The sequence below is a fragment of the Lutra lutra genome, chromosome 12 (assembly GCF_902655055.1).
Source record: "Lutra lutra chromosome 12, mLutLut1.2, whole genome shotgun sequence".
In the NCBI taxonomy this organism is placed as follows: Eukaryota; Metazoa; Chordata; class Mammalia; order Carnivora; family Mustelidae; genus Lutra; species Lutra lutra.
Window position 1 is genome coordinate 94,028,340 of NC_062289.1, and position 21,315 is coordinate 94,049,654.

A 21,315-nucleotide genomic window follows, 5' to 3' on the forward strand; every position below is an offset into this window, starting at 1 on the left:
TCTCCCCAATTGGTTCCCATTCCTCTGTCTTCTTGAGATCTAGTGAGAATCCCAGGACTCTGTGGGGGCTGGAGCAAGCTCATAGATTCCTCTCAGGAACACTGTTCACTTGCAAACCAGGGGCAATTGATACCGTTTCTACTTGACAGGGGCTAGACTTCCTGGAACTTCAACAATTGACTAGGAAGCATTGTAATCAGAGGAGCCATAAACTAAGCCTGAGTCAGCCACATGAATTTTTAATAACTCAAATACCTAAAAGCTCTGTATAGCACACTAAAGTGATCACTACGAGAAAGTACTGCATAAAGTTAGAACTGCTGGCTTTAGTAAGATTCCTAAACCATGCTGCACAGAGATAATGTACTCAGTGCTCCTGTCCGCTGTAGTTTTATGTATTTGGCCAGGAGCACCATGGTGCAGGAAAAAGGAGCGTTTACAGCCCTGCTTTCTCTTTGTTAGTTGCAGGATCCAGTCCTGCATTCCCAGCTATGCCTTTGCTATTTACAGGAAAGTCCAAGTCATGGACCAAAAGCTCTAGATTCTACTTGTCAAAGGTGAAATAACATCACTTCTGTCAAGGAGTTTTAAAAGGAGCCAGGAGGCTGTTAAGGAGGTGGGCCTTATGCACATCCTCACCAGATGGAACCATGAACTTCTGGACTGGGCTAAATCACAGATCCTCCCAAGGACTCTGCACAGATCTGCAACTTCGTACAGGAACTGATTTTTGCTTTCGGGGATAGCCTTAGCGACCAATTATGTTCAGCCAAGATTAGTCTTCTGCCACTACCAATCAGAATGCTTTGTAAATAGTATCAATCCCCTTTCTGTTAAAAAACAAAACAAAAACCAAAAACTAACTCTGGTTTTTGCTCCCTAGTGGGACACTATTTGGATTGCTACCCAAATCTATGTATCCCAAATAGTTGTGCTTAATTATTGCTTCCTAATGGTTTCAGGTTGACACTCTATCTCTCGAACTCAATGCTACGTTGCTGAGTGACCTCATCTACAGGGACCACGTTCCCCACGTGCCCAGCATGGTAAGGCACCCCTGCCATGGGGCACGAGGGATCAGCTCTTTGGTTTTGTTCCCTGGAGCACCCAGTGCCTGACACAGCTTAAGTTGAAACAACTCTGAAATGGCCACCAGTGGGCAGGAAAGGGTTTTGAATTCCAAGGGAAATGAGGAGGAAACAAATTATGGCTGACAGCCACGAGGAGGAGTCAGCAACAAACTGTTCTGGGAGAGGCTCCATACACGTAAGGAGTTAAGAGTCCGAACCTGAAAAAGTGTTTGTTCAGTCCTGCAAACAGCAGTCTATAAATTGCACAGGAATAGAAATAATTTCTGGATTAAAAACCTCTTACCTGGCTTATCCCTCCCAAAAGAGGGAAGAGGGCTGAGCTCTCCAGGCAGATCTGCAGGACTTCGTACAGACTCCAGGGCAAGGCTGCCACCTGTGTAAGAGCCATTTTTCTTGAAGAGATTTCATTGTTGGAAATTGCCAAGGCAATGTGACTGAGTGGAGGGAGGAGTCTGTCCAGGCCAGTATGCACTGGAGATCAGAAGTAGGACAGGTTGCTTTCCTTCTGAGCCTGTACTGTCTGCCCTGCTTCTACGGAGAAGGAAAATTGCAGTTGACATTCTTGATGAGTATGCTTCATGTATATACAAAACGGCTACATTCCAAGGCTCTGATGTAAATGTTGGCCTTTACCAAACACAAATGTCTACGTACAACACTGGATCTGGTTAGCAGTAATGAGAGCTGCTATGCAGACACAGCAGATTCTATTTTTGACATTTTATTGACAAAACAGAACTCCCTTCCCTCCACCCCCACAGAGAACTAGTCTTTTTTCTTATGGGTACCATAACTTACCTGTTGGTTAACCAAGGTTTGTGCTGGCATGCTACAAAGGTAATTCAGATAGTAGCCTACCCCCACACCCTCCAGTGCTGGTTTGAACTGTCCCCTACACAGCGAGTTGTGCAGCTATCTTATTCAGAAAAGCAGAAGCTGTAGTAACAGTAATGGAACATACTAGGTTTTGCATAAACTTTGCTGTTCTATCTTCGTTAGCTCAGATTAGAATAAAGTTACTATGTAAGTGAAGAGTTCCAGCATGCGGTCTCTTTAGAGGAGGAAGAAACTCAGACCAGTGAGGAAGAAAGGTGGTCTGTGCTAGAACTTTGTCAACATGCCTTGCCTAATGCAAAGACTTCTTAGAAGACCACAGAACTCAGACCATCTGAGAAACCAGAAGAGGAAAAAAGAAAAAAAGCTGGGGACATAGATCTGTATCAGGCAGGGCAGGGGAGAAGACTGTAAGGGAAGACCAAAATCGTGTGCTGTTACTGCAGCACCTCCCACACCTCCACAATAGCACTACTTCCAGAACCAGGGAAGTTCTAATGTGTCTTCTGTGGTTAATTTAAAACAAAAGGAGTTATTTGTGGTTCCTCTGCCAAAGTTTTAAGGGCTTTGAGAACTAGCAGCTGGGATCCAAATTACATCCAGGAGACCCAAGTGGGTATTTTCCCCCCTAAACCCGCACAGAAGGATGACCAAAAAATTATATTCCGTTTTTTTACGAAATTTAGTTTTTTTACGAAAAGATAGAAAAATCAAAATGACCAGCTGCCAGGATAATACTTCTAACCATTACTGGCACTTACCCTTAATCGGAGTCATTTTGGTAGAGTCCCCCGACTCCTGCCCTGTTTAATTAGTCAGTAGCATCAGGGAGGGCTAAGGAAGGACAGCTGATAAGCAGCAAGCACACCAGTGTACCTCTGGTCTTCACCAACTCCAGAGGCTGTTTCGAGTTCTGCGGACAACGGAAGCTTCAGTTCTTTGACATCTCTAGGACTGAAATGAACCAGAGCTGTAGGTGACCTTGTCTGGAGACAAGGTCTTACCGTCAGTCTTCTGGAACAGGCACAGTGGGTGGGAGGTGACGGGAGGCTCTGTGTGGTACCAGCAACCAAAAGTGAAGATGAGGTGACAAAGGCTAGAAAGGAGTCATTTATTAAAAAACAAAAACAGAACAAAACCAACAAAACAAACGAAACAGCCCTCAGCAGGATTTGAAGACAACAGGAGAACACATCGTCTTGATCGCTTTACGTCCCCATGAGCACGTGACACGCACTGCCTATGAGCTCTGTCCGTGGGGAGGCACAGCACACCAGTTCATTGCACAGGTCAGAGCAGTGGCAGGTTACCTGCTGAAGGGGGAGAGGGGGACACGTGGGCCCTCCTCCCACTTCTGCTGTCAGGTAGCCAGGCTTCTGCCTCTCAAGTGGGCCATTTCTTATCAGGCGGGGGCCGCCACGACAAAAGCGAGCTGACATGATCGCAGTTACTACCGGAATACCGGCTCTCCAGCAGAGACCACACAGCACACGGTCAGATTCTAAGGGGACAGAGCAGCTTGCTCCTTCTGCCATGCCTGCAATGTAGGGCCCAGCTCAGAGGGGCAACTGACATTTGTCCCCAATACCCAGTTGTCACCACAGGTAAACCAAGACCATAATCACAACAGCAAGGACAGGATCATGTTGTTTTCCTTTTTTTCTTCAAGGAGTGAGGGCATGGAAAATACAGCACACCAATGAAACAAAATGCCAAAAAAAAAAGAAAATACAAAAACAATAGAAAATAGAAAAATGTATTTACAAGTAGTACATTACTATGATCAGAAAGCACAAAGACACCTGCTGCTATATTACATGCATTGGTTCAAGAAGAAACTACTAAAAACCCTGCAAGGGAGAAGCCTGTAAAAACAAAACAAAAAAAGGGCCAAAAAGTTTGAACTTTTCATCCCTAATTGGCTACACTGATCAAAACCAAACAAGAGCCCCCGAAAGTCCATGAGTATATCAGTACAAATACTATACTGGTTTTTTAACTGCATGTTCAGTTGTGGAGGGGAGAGACAGCAGCGTATCCATATACAAGGAAGCCGGAGTAAACTGCTCTACATGCTAAAAATTACAGCAAGTCCCTGTCTGCTACACAGCATGATCTTAGCAGGTTTTAATTCTGTTTATTCATATATATCGATGTGTGCGTGTGTGTATGTATAAAAACCGTGCCCTCGTTCACTGCCGACACAACATCTGGGTGGACATGAACTCATTACAACAAATTCTTATGTGTATGTTTTAAGAAGTCACTCAATGTCTGTGGATTTTTAATAAGTCACTTCACACCACAGAAAATATTTAATAAATCCAGAAAAAGGAAAGAATATAACGACAGAAGAGCTTCTGTCTCAGTTCTCTGAAATGGAGTCCCCCATAGGAAACTGGTCCCAAAGTTCTTGAGGGTTCACTGAAGAAACTTCGGTTTGCTAATATTTTTCATCCTTTTTAGTGTTCAAAAGGTATAGAACGACTCCTTGCCGTGGTCAGTTTTAAGCAGTCATACTCCATCCCCCACAGGTAACAGTCTGGTGCAATTCATAAAAACGGGGGAGGAAGGAGCGCTGGGGAGGGCCTGTCACTTCTGGAAGGGCTCCGCCTCTACATCGGCAGGAAGAGAAAAAACGAAGCAGGGCTCCAGCACCTCGTTCCTGCAAACAAGCTCCCTGCAAACGCAAAATCCAGTCACATGTCAGTTCCTTATACAGGTACATCTCCAAGTACCAGGCCAGCTCTAAGAGGAAACAAAACCACGCGTTGACAGAAAAGGACTCAGATGGCCATTCTGGTCACTGTCTGGGATCCATCATACTTCCAGGAATCGGGAACTGCCGGACTTGGAGTGGAATGGCTCAGACCACATCCGCCGAAGGTCACCCTAGGGAAGAAGGAACTTTACTAAGTTATAGATTTAAACATGAGCCACACACATCTATAAGTCCTTTCTGATTCTTGATCTCAGATCAGCCGGCTTCTGTGAAGAATCAAAGAACATGCAAATTTTATTCAATGAAAAGTAACCTACCATTCTTTGAAGAACTCTCTAGAAGAGCTCTTAGGGTATAAGTTCTATCATTTAAGAGAGAGATGCTGAAGCCAAGCTAGTTTACCTCTGTTTCCTCCTCTGTAAAATGAGGATAATACAAATCTTATATATCAGGTAATGTTCCAAGTCTAGCTGTAATCATACATTTCTTAAATATCTCAAAATTTTAATGCAAAGTAGTAAAAAGCTATTAGGTAACAATCTGATGCTGCTTTTAAGGGAAGTCTCTGCAGCTGGGCTCTAGGGACTTCAATAAGTTCGCTCATGACAGAGCAGCATAGTAGTCTAATTCACTAGCATTTTGTGCCAGTGTCTCCAACAGGCTGGAAGAGGTTGCTCATACCAGGTGAACAAAGACCCACCAACCCACCATCAAGGTCAAGAGCTGTGGGGCTTAAGCAGACCCACCTCTGGCAAGGAGAATACATACCCAAGTGCTGAGTCAATGCCAAGTTACTGCCTTCACAGGTTTCTAACTGCTTCTCTCACCTTTAAATAGGCCATTGTGAGGAGCGGCAATAAGGTGAATGGCACCAAATAGAGAAGGGCGGGCTGGGCCGCTCGGTGAATGCGGGACGCCACGGTTGCGGTGAGCAGACCTATGAAGGGAGAAACATTCATACACAACACTGAGGGGTCAACCCTCAGAGAGGAAAGCCTGCTACCTGGCTGATACCTGCCAGGGTCTTGATCGGACAGCTCTCCTGTGACGTGTGCTGTCTAGACAGAAGCCCAGGGAGAGGCCCTGCTTGTGATCTCTGCCCAGGGTGGAGCAGCATAGCTTTGAAAAGTCCTACAATTCCAAGGACCCGTGAGCAGCCCAGGTGCCCCTCAGTGCTTAGCTTCCTGGTCCAAGCCCTTACTTCTGCTCTGAATGTGCCTGGTCCTCCAGTCTCGTGTGGTAGGTGATGCCAAACTCAGAGGCAAAGAGGTGGGTTCAAGTTCTGACTCTGTTCCTTCTGCAAGCGTTGTCACCTGGGTCATGGCGTTTCACGTCTCTGAGCCTCAGCGCTGAAATGATCCACCCTGCTGTAGCCAGCCACTGGAGCAGCAAACAGGTTCCCACCATTCATTCCTACAGCCCCATTATGTGGGTCTTCCCTGTCTGTGTGTAAGTGAGCCAGCTAGAGAAGAACTGGCCCAGGGAGAGTCTAAGGTTAGAAGTGACAGACATGTTAGAACAAATAAAGGGAAGTACCTGTTTCATGAGGTGGGAAATAAACATGACCTTGATTAACCTCAAGCTGAAGATTTAATTAAGCACACAGACTGATCCACGATCATTGAGTGGTAGATATTTCTAACTCTGAGGCCTGATCAGTCTTTCCACAATGTTCTTCAGATTGGTGGATAGGGAACTGGGCTGGCCAGTAGAGACAGCATCTGTCATGTCATGGGTCACGTTTTTCTTTCTCTGTGGCTGTCTACTGCTCTCCTTCCACCTAGTGTCTGCAGCTAGAAGACCTGATTTAACTCCAGGGCTTGGAGGACAGTGAGGGGATCCCATGCAGGCTCTCCAGCTCCCTTACCTACAAAGTATCCAATGAGAGTGCAGTGAAAGTAGGAGACCTTCTGCATGCGTCCAGAGATATTGGCAGGTCCAGAGGCACCGCAGGAGTCGCTGTTGGCTTGTTTTTTGTAGTTGTCGTAACGAAGGACAAAGCACAACAGGAGTCCAGGCATCACGATGTCCCCAATGCCCAACATAGAGAAGTGACTGCCAGTGGAGCTGGAATGCAGTGTCATAGGTCAGGGATGCCACCCTCAACAATCCCATTTCTCCTCCTCCTGTGCAGAGTCATCTGTCAGCTTTTTAAGAAGTTGGACTTACCTGAATGGGAGCTGGAAATCTCTAGAGGTGGAACAACACTAGTTTTTAAGAGTTTTTAGAGATCACAAGCCACAAGATTACTGGCAACAGACGTCTTCAACCAGGCCCCTCACTGCTTCAGGAAGAGTACCTCTAAGAGTAGTGCTGAAGTCATCTGTTTAAGTAATGCGTCTTCCAGAAATGTCAAGCAATTCCATATTTTGTCACACATTCGCTGCTGTGACTTTAAACAAGCACCTGACTACTCCCAGACATGGAGTCCCAACATAATTTTTCCTAAGACTGTATCCTCAGCAACTGTATAATTTTTAGCATTAGGACATATTTTTACAAATGCTTTAGAAATAAAAAAGATTCAGAGTCTCCTATTGACTTCCTCCAGCCAACTCTAAAATATGCTAACAACAGTAACATACAGCTGTTTCGTAACATTAATCAATAATAAAAAGCAGCACCTGTATCATTTAATGATAAATCTTTTCATTAAATTTATCATTTAATGATAAATCTGCTGATAAAGCAGCACCTGTATCATTTAATGATAAATACTCAAATCAGTAGTAAAACAGAGAAGATGACACACAACTCTTTTCCAGTCTAGGATAAGAATGTTGATGACAAAGGCTAATCAAGGAACACAGAGGAATAGGAAGACAGTGTTCACTATCACAACGTGAGGCCTGACATGCCAGTCCTACCTTGGGAAGACCAGTTTTCCAGGCAGAGACAGGCGAGGAACATCACGCCCAACATTGGGCCCCAGGTGGAGCTTCCGGGATAGAACGTCAAGGGGATTGTCAGCCGGTTGCGTGGCCACCTTCACCATGACATTGCTATTGAAGATGTAGGCAGAAAAAAACACCTGCCGAAAGCCAAATGGAGAGACGTGTTTAACAGAGGAAGCTGGGAGCACCCTGATTTCAGCATCAACCCTCCTTGTTCTTAAGAGCAAAGTCTCAGAATACTGCAATGTCAAGAGTTTTTTGTTTTTTAATTAACATATATTATTAGCCCCAGGGGTACAGGTCTGTAAATTGCCAGGTTTACACACTTCACAGCACTCACCATAGCACATACCCTCCCCAATGTCCATAACCCTACCACCTCTTCCCCCCGCCCCCAACAACCCTGTTTGTTTTGTGAGATTAAGAGTCTCTTATGGTTTGTCTCCCTCCCGATGCCATCTTGTTTCATTTTTTCCTTCCCTACCCCCAACCCCCAACGTTGCCACTCAAATTCTTCTATCAGGGAGATCATATAATTGTCTTTCTCCAATTGACTTATTTCGCTCAGCATAATACCCTCTAGTTCCATCCACGTCGTTGCAAATGGCCAGAGTTCATTTCTTTTGATGGCTGTGTAGTATTCCATTGTGTATATATACCACATCTTCTTTATCCATTCGTCTGTAGATGGACATCTAGGTTCTTTCCATAGTTTGGCTATTGTGGACATTGCTGCTATAAACATCTGGGTGCATGTGCCCCTTTGGATCACTACATTTGTATCATTAGGGTAAATATCCAGTAGTGCAATTGCTGGGTCGTAGGGTAGCTCTATTTTCAACATTTTGAGGAACCTCCATGCTGTTTTCCAGAGTGGCTGCACCAGCTTGCATTCCCACCAACAGTGTAGAAGGGTTCTCCTTTCTCCTCATCCTCTCCACATCTGTCATTTCCTGACTTGTTAATTTTAGCCATTCTGACTGGTGTGAGGTGGTATCTCATTGTGGTTTTGATTGGTATTTCCCTGATGCCAAGTGATGTGGAACACTTTTTCATGGGTCTATTGGCCATCTGGGTGTCGTCTTTGCAGAAATGTCTGTTCATGTCCTCTACCCATTTCTTGATTGGATCATTGTTCTTTGGGTGTTGAGTTTGACAAGTTCTTTCTAGATTATGGATACTAGCCCTTTATCTGATACGTTGTTTGCAAATATCTTCTCCCATTCTGTCAGTTGTCTTTTGGTTTTGTTGACTGTTTCCTTTGCTGTGCAAAAGCTTTTGATCTTGATGAAGTCCCAATAGTTCATTTTTGCCCTTGTATCCCTTGCCTTTGGCGATGTTTCTAGGAAGAAGTTGCTGCGGGCTGAGGTCGAAGAGGTTGCTGCCTGTGTTCTTCCTCAAGGATTTTGATGGATTCCTTTCTCACACTGAGGTCCTTCATCCATTTTGAGTCTATTTTTGTGTGTGGTGTAAGGAAATGATCCATTTTCATTTTTTCTGCATGTGGCTGTCCAACTTTCCCAACACCATTTGTTGAAGAAACTTTTTTCCTTTGGACATTCTTTCCTGCTTTGTTGAAGATTAGTTGACCATAGAGTTGAAGGTCTATTTCTGGGCTAACATCAGGCTTCTTTGACTGCATGCTCGGAGAAGAAAAAAATATTTGCTCCCATGGCAGAGAATCTTGTCTGCCTGGTCTCTCCCCCACCCCAAGAGACACAGATGCACTATCTGTTTAACACATCTCAACAAACAGGTGGGGACAGATGCCTGCTCACCTTTAGTATGTACAGTTTAGGACTGGAGGGAGTGATCTTAGGCAGGAGGTACTCCAGCCAGCCAGCATTTGGATACTTAAAGTTAAGAACTTTCAGGAATCAACACTCCAATTAAACACAAGAGAGAGCGGTGGCTTCGGGGAAACAGACACTTACCCAAAAGACATCGTAGATTAGAAGCCCTGAGAGAAGCAGGCAGGACACCTTGAGGCTGGGCAGGCGGACAAAGGCGATCATGGCTACACAGAGACCCATGGCCAGGGCTGCAGAGGAGACCACAGACATTGGTCAATGTGGAGTATGGGCTCATCCTCTTTCCACAAGCTATTCTGCTTATACACCTAACAGTTTATAAGTCCCCTCAAAAACCAAGCAGCTCAGTTTAAGCTCCAGTTTAAGACATTTACACTCTACTTGTGCAAAGTGCCCACTTGAGCCAATTTTGACCTGCTTGGTCTTTGGGAACATCCTTTTTTTCATGTTCTTGGATAGTGCTAACTGTGTAAGACCCAGGAGATTCTGTTCTGAATGATAAAGCTCTTGGCCAGGCCCAGTTTAAGACTTCTTGGCTCTGCTTCTGGCCTTCCCCATCCCTGAGGATCCTTGCTCCTTGCTCTTGACTTTATGTGGTCTGCCCACACCTGAGACCACATCCCCTTTTATTTACTCAGCAATTCATTCTTCTATCCTGGCCTTATTTTTTTTCTCACACCTCTCAAAATCTGACATACACTATATATATGTGTGTTTAAATTCTCTCTCAACTAAAATGCCAGGTCCTTGAGGGCATGGTTCCCTGCCGCATCCCGGGAGACTATAACAGGTCACACTGATGAATGGTCTCTCCCTGCCTTCAGCTCTCCTCCATTATTCTGAAACACAGGTCTGATCAGACCACTTCAGCTGCTTCTGTACTTCCTGTGGGTTCTCACAGTGGAACAAAGGTCAGAAAACTTGGATGGGCACTGACAGGGATGTAAGGGAGGACACTCTCCACTGCCCAAGTCCCCTGCCCTCAGCGTGCAGTGCCCTGGCTCTATTCTCTAGTCACCTAAATATGATCACACCTCTGAACTATGTTCCTTCTTGTTTACAAAATGCCCTCTTCAGGGAAGTCTTTCCTGATCTAATCAGATTAAGTAAACACCTCTTGTGATGCTACAGAACTCTCTCAACACGTTCATCCATTCTGTAAGTGTGATTAATTTATATACAAGTGAATTTATTCCCTAAACTCAGTGCTCCTGGTAGACAGAAACCACGGCTTATTCTTTCTGTGAAGCCCCAGCACTTAACAGAGTAGTCATTCAACAAATATTTGCTGAATGAATGAAAAATTCTGCTGTCTACTTTAAATTTCAAATTAATTCTAAGGAAGGTAAGAAAAGCAAGGCCATATTAATAGAACTGGTGGTAAATTGTCAATACATGTAATGAAGTGGGCAAATACGGCAGTTTGGTGGACCCTAGACACAACAATTCAACTAATATTTGGTGAGTTCCTACCATGGGAATGGTGTTGCACAAACAAACGAGAACCACTCCCATCCCTGGAAGACAGCACTAAAACTGGAAAGAAGAGCAAACTATCTCAATTTCCCCTGTGTCATTATTGTTATCAAGTATTCACTAATCTCCATGGTGTGCACTGTGTGTATGTTTTGGAGAGATGTGGTCAAACATAATTTCTGATTTTACAATAACCTAGGATTTTACTAGGGTCTCCTTTAATTTTTTATAAATTCATAAAAACAATGAAGGCCCCTGATATAATCAACTCATACCTGTTTTTAAATAATGATATTTTCCATTATAATCTTTGGAAAGAAAGAGTGGGCTGTGCTATGAATCAATACTCAGGACACGGGCAGGGATAAGCTCAGCTGACTTGAGGAACAACAGTGGTCAGTAGAGGGTGGGAAGCCCTGGGGGCAGATGCAGGGTGATGGTGGTAGGGGAACAAGAAGTGATCTGTTCAGAAACTTAGACAAGTGCTTATGTGGAGTGAGAAGCACATCAAGGGAAGAAAGGGAGAAATGAAGGCCTGAGATGGACATACAAGGGACAGGCATGTGGCCAGTGGAGGTCAGTGGACTGATGACACCTGAAAAAGAGGTATTTTGGTAACGAAAGGGACAGACAAGCAAAATGGCAGGTTCCCAAGTTAAATGTATATGCCTCTGTGACACACGCAGGTGACTGGTCTGTTCTAGAACTTTTCAACTTGCCATACAGTTACTTAATCCTAAATTGGTAGGAGCCTTTCTGGCCATATGGTCTAATCATCCACTTGTTGCTTCGCTACTCCTCTTACACTAATCCTACCCCACCCGAGAGGAAACCACCCACGGACAAGATAGAACTGCTCAGTGACAGGATTTTCCATGATTCCAGACAATGCCATTCAGTTTCTCATCTTCCAAACTAGAAACTCTGGTTCTGTTTTCAGTTTTTCAGTCTCTCATCATGTACACTCACGCTGCAGCCATTCTGGGTGCCACCCTTTGTGGCTACAGTACACCTGTTCATGCTTCCCTACACCTCCCTAGTTTGACATGCATCCTTTCCCACTCTGGCTTCTCTCCCACTTAATTCTTCACTGCCACTGGAAACAATCACTGTGTGTTTCCTGCATATGGTAATAGGTTCCCTACTCTGTGATGGGTCCAGTCTAATTATAAGTCCCATGGCCTTGGGCACAACTCACAGGACAGTGAGCTTTCAGGGTCTGCCTTCCTTTGCTCCCATTCCTCAGCTACTGTTTCATCTCCAGCTAAGCTGAGCGATACCCTCTTCCAGTCATTCCGACCAACCATCCCCACTGTGCTGTGAGCTCCACATTTGAAGAGGCAAAATGCATCCCTCCTGACTCTTTCAGTATCACTCCTACCCCCAAACAAATATTGCCACAATCTGTCACATCCCCGAAACACAGGTGTTCGCCTAGTTTGCCTCTCTTTTTCTTCATGCTTTCATTTAAATAACCCTTCAAAGTCTCACCTCCTCCTTAGGACTTTTCCAAGCCAAAATGAAAAGGGGCGGTAGCTTTCCCTCATTCCATGCTGGTTGAGAAACTGAAGACTTGACTTTTTGAGAAACTCAAGACCAATCTTAACTTTTGGTTAAATGTAAAATAACCAAAAGTGTTAAGTAAATGATTATTCTTAGCCAGCTATCTAGAATTACTTTCAATGTATTATTGATATCATCTTTGTGTCAATTTGCCTTCCATGACCAGTAGGGCCAGGGACAAAGACAACGACACTGAACTGAGCCAAAGTGTTCTCGAAAAGAAACATGTAACCTGTAATAAGATCTTAGGCAGTACTCTGTTCTGTAGAACCTGTAGAGTCTTTATCTTAGCCTTATGTGGACTAAACACCGGAGTCTAGCATTTTAAAACCAATTACTAGATTTTTGGCATTGTACATTTTCTAATCATAGATTAGTAACAAGCATATTAAGTGAGGTGGCTGGACTAGACATCTGTTCAAGACTTCTAGTCCCTGAACTGGTTAGTGGACATATATTGTGGACCTGGTGTAACAATCTTTGAACAGTAAATGTGTGTGCACAAGATTCATCAACTTTTAGCTAATGCACCACACCACCCATTGGTCAAATTCTTTCAAGGCTTCCCAAATTTAAAAGGTTAATTTGCCAGATGAAGGTGAGAGTAGATAAAATACTCTAGGTTTAGTTCAAGAACATGCTTAAGTCTCTTACTATTAATGCTTTTTAGTATATAAGCCTGAAAATATACTTCATGCCTTGCCCTAAAACAACCACATTTGTCATTCTGTTTTCACTCTCACTTTAAGTAACAGGCTTTCATTGAGAAACATTCATTTTTTTAAAAATTCTACTACCAAATTATCACTCCCTATGATGATTCTGATTCTGCAGAGACATCTACAAAGATAATTTCCATGTCAGAAAAGAACCAGTTCCAGATTTTTCTTAACAGCAGAAAACAAGTCTCACACACGCACCAAACACTAGAGTCTGAGAAACAATTTTAAAAAGCTCAAAGGCTCCCCTCTTTAGGGGACCAGGCAGGGAGAGAACTCTGTTCTTGGTTACAAAGGCAGTTTAACCAGTGCGAACTGGTAGGGAGAAGAGACTCCTAGACAAGTATATTTTGGGGACCAGCAATAATGACAAAAGGTGATATAAACATCCACACATATGGGTTAAGTGGGGTTTGGGGAACCTCACTGACCCCTCAAAGAATTTTAGCTATCAGGTGAATTTGAGGATGGAAATATATTTCCTACAGTGGTCACTGGGAAAAGAAAGTTGTCTTGTATGGGCAGCTCTCATGAACTCTACAGTCTAGATGAAATCCTGTAGTGCAATGGACTCTGCATTCTATCTTACAGAGAGCTGCTTATCTGTTTCTTCTGTTAGTGAGTCTAGTAAGCCTGTCCCTAGCCCTGCCTGCAGAGGTACAATGAGGAAAATTCTGCTTATCTGTTCTTAAGTATGTACTTCAGATGGCTGTGTAAATCAGTGGATCTTGAAAAGAATGTCACCTTCCAATGCCAACCTTTTCTCTTTTAGTTACATACTACTAGAAAATATGTATTTCTCTGTTCTCTGCAATGCTTGGGAAGAGTAGAGATGAGAGTATAAACACACTGCTTGCTGCTTTGAGAGGGATCTAATCTTTTCGGGTCAGCAGCTTGGTAAACTTAAAACCCTTAGCAAAGCCTATAGATAGTTAACGTGTGTCTGGACACATGAATAAAGAGTTCCACGAAAGTATAGAGTCACAAGAAGTCAGTGGGATTACAAAGAACCTCAGAGGAAGCTGAGAGACTTCAATGTAGCTTAAGCACCATCTGGACTTAGAGTGTGCCGGCTTTGAAACTAATCAGTCTGGTTAGGTGATGACTGTCTGCTATTACTCTAGTTAAAACAGTGGCACCTGAAGCTCTTGTCATCTCATTTAACACAATATTTGTATAGGGAGATCATTTATGTGTAATATTTATGGGAGTGGACTCTTTCATTTAAGGACATCAACATAAACCAGTTTCTCTTAAGAGTATATAGCTAACAGTCATCCAGTGATTTTAAATAGACCAAAGTAATCTGGTTTAGATATTAACTAACCAACCAACCAACCAACCAGCATTTCTAAATATTTTTGTTCAGAAATAGTAGAGGAGAAATATCTATGCTGCTTGTTTCCTCATCAGGAAGCACTGGTTTAGGTGAGATTAAAAGATATAATCATAAAAGCAGCTATGAGGCTGATTTGGACTAATAGTTACTATCCTTACTCCAATCATCATGACTAAGACTCCTTAATTTTCTGTAACACAGATTTAAAAAGAGATTATGCTCTATTAAAGTCTTTCAAAATCACCTACATGCTTTTAGGTTAAATCATTCTGCAGATATTAAGAGTTAATCTTAGGAAAAGTCAAATGTACATACCTGGTATTTCTCAATACTCAATGCCTAGTATATAAAAATTGGCATTCGCTCTTCTACCAGGCAAGCAACTTGTGTGACTTTACATGTAATTTCGTTCCCTCGAACTTACTCTTTATCAATCTCCACAAGCACTGATGTATCAAACACCAATCCGTAGGAATACTGAAAGCACTGATACTTGATTTGGGAAATTGAATAGTTCTGGTAACCATTTAAAAATCCTAAACACTACAAACTTCAGGATGTTTATACACATTCCAAAGCAAATGACCACAGAAATGTTTTTTATAAGGCAACTTAAGAAGCTAAAACGAGAGACCAAACCGGTCAGAAATCAGCAAATGTCAATTACTGCATGGTCAGACACTGGTGATTTTGACTTTGCCTTCCATTCCAACTCATTAAAGGTCTCTCTATAAATCTAAGAGGTAACTTGATCTATAACCTCAAGGAACTACTTTTGAGTATCAACAGGTTGGTATATGGTAGGCACTCAAAAAAGCAAGGAACAATGGAATAGTGACAACTGTTGGAACAAGGAACTATGACAATATACAAATTATATATTTATAAAATTATAAATATTATATAACCACTGGCAACCACTCACCTGTTCTCCATCACCGTAATTCTTATTATTTTAAAAAATACTTTCTGAAGAAGTATATCAGATATTTGTATGGTTTACAATTTGAAAAATCCTTTCTCCATAATTATCACCTTTAGTTAAAATGATGTGCCATTTTATTAAAGCTTTACAGAGCTCCCAAACCACTTGATAGCCTGTTCCCTCATAATATTGTTTTCGCCAGTCAACTTCGCACACATAAATTTCAAATCCCTAAACTAGTCCAAGTAAATTATGAGGAAAAAAACCCCCTTGAAACAAAAGCATAAGTTTTTAGTTTTCTTCAAGATTTAAAATTACTTCCTTATCAAGGTTTAGATTGCACACTTACACACACATGCAGTTTAAAATCCTTTTTGTCAAATTCTATCTGATTTGACCATGAGCAGAACATTGTGACACAAATGTTTGCTACTCCTGACGTGGATAGGGAGCACCACGTTGGGTGGCTCTGTGCTTAGATGACAATGAGTCTACAATAGCTGAGCCATTCTCAGAGCTGTGAGGACACAGTCTTGGTGGACAGGAGCCTCCAAAGAGCCCTGTTTCCAAAGTCTTGATTAGCCTTGTGTTTGCTTGAAATGGATAATAGGAATAAGTGTGATCTGTACCCATCATCTCTGATTTTCAAAATCCTCCCTTAAATATTCCTTAGATAGTATTACAAATTACATAAAACTGTCTTTTGTATTTTAACTTCCTTCTCTTCTGAAACACCAGAAGAAAGGAAAAAGTGAACAGACCTTGCGGGGCAAGCAGTTAGAGCTTCTTGAGATCAAGAACGTGAACTGTGAAATTAAGGACTGAATGAAAAAGGAGGTGGAAATGCTTATGTGGTCTTTGAGAAAAGTTTTAAAATATCTTAAGGGAGAAAAAAGAATAAAGGGGGATTTCTGGAAATGTCCCTTCAAGATATTCTGATGAGAAGTATGAAATGTACACGAGAGTTCTGTGACTGGATAAGGGACTTCTCTGAACCTGTTTCCTCTTCTGTCAAGTGGGAACGGAAGTATCCACTTCAAAGACTTTTCAGGATTAAATGAGATACTCCACGTAAACATCCAGGGAAGTGGCCAATGCATAGCACTCAACAAATGTTAGCTCCTCATGACATTCTTAGTTCATCCTAATCATCACCAACAAAGAGGGAGTCTCATGCGCTACAGGTAGGAGTGTAAAGTGCTACCGCTTTTCTGAAAGGCAGTACAGTAATAGAGAAAACAATTTTTAATACAAAAATCCTCTCATCTAGGAATTTCATATCTAGGAACTCATCCACAGAAATAACTGTTTTAAGTAATCTGACATGTATATCCAGAAGTAGAACAATGTTTACCTCAGGTTGTTTATAAGAGATGATTAAGAGCAATCTAAGGGTCTAGCAATAGTGAAGTAACATACAACAGAATACTCTGGAATTATTAAGAAGGATATGCTACCTTTATGTAATGATACAGACATGTATTTATATCATTACATAAAAAGTCTATGGTATATAACACATATATAACATATATTCCACATATGTATTTATATATATTACAGTATTACTCCATTTATGTAATTGAGTCTCCACAAAAACGAAAACATGAATGTTCACAGCAGCATTATTCATAAAAGCAAAAAAGCGGAGAAAACTGATGAATGGATAAATAAAACTGGCATAGCTATGCAACTGAGTAGTACTGGCCAGAGAAAGAAATGAAGTGCGGGTTCAGATTATGGCATGAATGAATCTAGAAAACATCGTGCTAAGTGAAAGAAGGAAGACAAACAGGTCATATAATGTATGATTTTATTTATGTGCAATGTTCAGAAGAGGCAGATCCATAGAGAGAGAAGTAGATTAGTGGATGCCTGGGGCTTGGGTGGGCCAATGGGAGTGACTGCTGGGTAATGGTTTGGAGGGTGGGTGATGAAAATGCTCCAATATTGACTGGAGTGATGGTTGCACAACTCTCTGAATATACTAAAAACCAATGAATCGTACATTTATACACTTGGACATTGTACCTCAAAAAGCTGTTATTCAAAAATATCTTAAGAATGTGGGTAAAAAGGGGCACCTGGGTGGCTCACTGGGTTAAAGTCTCTGCCTTCGGCTCAGGTCATGATCCCAGAGTCCTGAGATCGAGCCCTGCATTGGGCTCTCTGCTCAGCACGGAGCCTGCTTCCCCCCCTCTCTCTACCTGCCTGCTCGCCTACTTGTGATCTCTCTCTGCCAAATAAATAAATAAAATCTTAAAAAAAAATGTGGGTAAAAAAACTCAACAATGGGTAGCACCGCCTAAGGACACCTAATGTTCACAGTAATTGGAGTAAATATTACTAAACACAGTAAGCAGAGGAAGGGAGGACAAATATAACTGTATAAACTACATTAAAACTTCAACTTTTCACAGGTTACTCACCATCCATAAGAAGCCAATGGCCAGTGAGAACCCAGATAAGGACGAGCATGACAGACAGAGAGAATGATAGTAGCTCAGCAGCAGTGAAACGCCCACAGCAACCAAAGGAAATCCTGGAAAACACACACCATTATTGGACTCATAGGCAATACATAATATTTCAATAACCAAACTCTACCTTGGTCCTTCATGATCAGAGCTCATATGGCCAGATGAGAACAGCAGGCAATACCCAGACACCTGGAATTCGAAAATACCCAAACCTCCTGGGAGTAAGCTACAGAAACAAAGAGGAATTAATTAGGGGCACCTGGGTGGCTCAGTGGGTTAAAGCCTCTGCCTTAGGCTGGGTCATGATCCCAGGGTCCTGGGATCGAGCCCCGCACTGTGCTCTCTGCTCAGCAGGGAGCCTGCTTCCCCCTCTCTCTGTCTGCCTCTCTGCCTATTTGTGATCTCTCTGTCAAATAAATAAATAAAATCTTAAAAAAAGAAAAGCTAAAAAAAAAAAGAGGAATTAATTATACTTCTGCACCCATCTGATTGTACTTTTTATCCCAAATTACCAGCATGGGTGTTTAGAAATTTTAAGTGACAACACCAATCTTTGGAGAATTAAATACATTATAGGGGAAATTCTGTTCTTATGAGGAAAACGAAAAAGTACTGACCTTCAATCCACTGGGCAATGAATGATGAATACATATTTAAAAAAATCTGCAATAACTCTCTTTGGCTATCACTAATTCCTGGGAAAATCAGTTGCCCCAAGTGACGGGTTTCCTAAGTGCATACAGTATTTCTGTTAGCACAGCATTTTGTTTCTATGGAGCAATGGCTTTGGGAGTTAAGGAGTGAAGAAAGGTATGCACATGGGGTTTGAACCTAAGTGGCTAGTGTATATTTTAGGCCACCAAAGATGAAAGGCAAAAAATGTCTGAGTCAACCACTACTTTCACATCCCGTTAACTCCCTAGTAAAAGAATGAGAGTATTGCTTCAAAATAAAACTGCTCATCTTTCAGTAATCTAAGCAGGAAGCATATTTCAATGACTCAGACTTTGTAAGATTTGTTTACATTTCCTCTGCTATGGAAAGGTACAAAAGGAAGTACTATCTTCTAGTCTTAAAGATCAAACATCTCCCTTCCCAATCTTCTGGCATTTGTGTGCTCTGGTCAATACCAGAAATTGAGACTCCCAACAATGCTATCAAGTCTAAGATAAAAACATATACAAATTCATAATTTAGAGGAAAACCCCAAGTCCTTACTTATTCTGAGGTGAACAGGGTCTTGTTAAATACTGGCACATCGGGAGGAGGAGGAAAGCAAAAGCTATTGTTGCAAGAACTAGAGAAAGAAAATATATATGGTTAGGTTTTGTTGTTTATTTTCAACAACCGTAAGAAAAATGGCATGACTTATGGAAACACTGACTACCCAGAAAACTTTTCTCAATAAGTAGATAAAATTAACTAACTAGAGATAAAAAATGTCTTCCATTAGCACCATACAGATAAAGTCTTGAGAAGAAAGAAGTACCTGATTTGAAGTAGGGGAAGCAGAGACATCTAGGTTTCTCATTCTCTTCTATCTTAATATGAAAAGAGAAACAGCGGGCCAGGGGATGATCTGACATGTCCAGCATTTTGCTGATGTTTTATACACTTATATCATCTCTTTGCTTAAAAACTGATCAGAGGGCTGACAGTCAAATTACTTTGATTAGTTATCACTGTGTCTGTCTACTACAGAAACATCAGTGGGGGTTGCCAATGACCACTTTGCCACACTGGATCTTCTAGTAACCTCCCAGACAAGGAGCCACAGTCAAAGTGGTCCTACTCTGATATCATAAAGCCTGCATGTTTTCAAACCCCCTGGTCTTTTGTTCAGGCTGTACTGGCAGTCCTAAACTGATGTTATGTGTATCCAGTGGTTCAAGGAGAAGTATGGGGAGAAAAAACAGACTTAAAAAGAAAAACTTGCATGGCATGGTGTATAAATCTTAAGTTTTGAATGATGATTAAAAAGAGGTGAAAAAAATTCCTTCTAGGTTAAAGTTTGAAAATGGAGAAGAAACTCATTTACCTGCTGTACATATTGTAAAAACTACTTGAACTGAGTCAAAGAAGAAGAACATTACTAGGAGAGAGACAGATGCTCCAATTGGAAGGAACAGGGCCTGGGTAGAGTCAATAGTTTGGATACCTGAAAGAGAAAAGGGACAGATTAATGACTTAAGTAACAGGCACTGTGCCCATGTACTCCAGACACTTTAACAGTTCCTGGGGTTAGTATATAAGATACAGTTTATCTAGGTCCTCTGATTCTTTCCTTCCCACTGAGATCATGAACTCCTTGCTCTCCTCATGGTGCCTTCATTATCTACCTCCTGGTGCTAACAATCTGATTGACAGGGCACCAAAAAACCCCCTCAAACGAACAAAAACGAAAAACCAAGAACATCAACAGGTAGTAAAAATTTGTATTAATTGGGGCACCTGGGTGTCTCAGTATCTACCTCTGGCTCAAGTCATGGCCCCAGGGTCCTGGTATCAAACCCCTGCATCAGGCTTCTTGCTTGGCAGGGAGCCTGCTTTTCCCTTTCCCTCCCTCCACCTGTGGTTCCCCTGGCTTGCGCTCTTTTTCAAATAAATAAAATCTTAGAAAAAAAAAATTCAGATTAGTCAATTTGAGTACATTCTTAGTCTCATGTGCAGGTCTGGTATAAGAGATGGTTTAAATCCAATGACTAAAATCATTTCTCATCATCTACGGGTTTATTCATATTCATTCTTCCCCATTGTTGCTGAGGATCAACTCTGAGTAGAGTCGGGGAGTGGAGGGAATAAGACATCTGAAAACCGAAAATCAGAAAAATTTTATGGGAACTTTTTTTTTAAAGATTTTATTTATTTGACAGAGACCACAAGTAGACCGAGAGGCAGGCAGAGAGAGAGGGAAGCAGGCTCCCCGCCGAGCAGAGAGCCCGATGCGGGACTCGATCCCAGGACCCTGAGATCATGACCTGAGCCGAAGGCAGCGGCTTAACCCACTGAGCCACCCAGGCGCCCCTTATGGGAACATTTTAAGGATAAATGGGAGAAAACAATTACTTGGGATACAGGATTTAGCACAGTGGTTTTCAGTTCTTGGTTACTCATTAGAATCACCTGCAAAGCTGTAACAATTACAATGCCCAGGCCCCCAACCCCAGACCAATGAAACTGAATCTCTAGGGGTTAATAGGCCCAGCTAAAAACTCCCAGAAAATTTTATTTTGCATACAGAGTTGAAAAGCATTAAAAAAATATTTGGTAGAGAAGAGAAACATGGCTATATCTGATAACCACTGAATTAAAAAAATTATTAATCTTGTGTGTGATCTACTTCCAAATTAACCCTGCAGAGATAAAAAGTTCTTGAGAGGAATCGAAGAAAAAATATTCATATGAAACTATTATAAAGAAATATCAGAAGTCTCTCTTCATTAAATTAAGGCTATGAATAA

General features: G+C 42.0%; 1 protein-coding gene across 1 annotated transcript in view; it reads right to left on the reverse strand.

Annotated features, from left to right (window-relative positions):
- Positions 1 to 3,022: 3,022 nt before the first annotated feature.
- Positions 3,023 to 21,315, reverse strand: part of SPPL3 (signal peptide peptidase like 3) — a 141,699-nt gene continuing 123,406 nt past the window's right edge. The window contains exons 4-11 of the mRNA XM_047697220.1: positions 19,893 to 20,012; positions 19,073 to 19,151; positions 17,804 to 17,916; positions 9,476 to 9,582; positions 7,515 to 7,678; positions 6,515 to 6,714; positions 5,475 to 5,584; positions 3,023 to 4,817 (exon numbers count right to left, since the gene is read on the reverse strand). Coding sequence (XP_047553176.1) covers positions 4,746 to 4,817; positions 5,475 to 5,584; positions 6,515 to 6,714; positions 7,515 to 7,678; positions 9,476 to 9,582; positions 17,804 to 17,916; positions 19,073 to 19,151; positions 19,893 to 20,012 — 965 coding nt within the window. The 3' untranslated portion in view covers positions 3,023 to 4,745. The remainder of the gene's footprint in view (positions 4,818 to 5,474; positions 5,585 to 6,514; positions 6,715 to 7,514; positions 7,679 to 9,475; positions 9,583 to 17,803; positions 17,917 to 19,072; positions 19,152 to 19,892; positions 20,013 to 21,315) is intronic.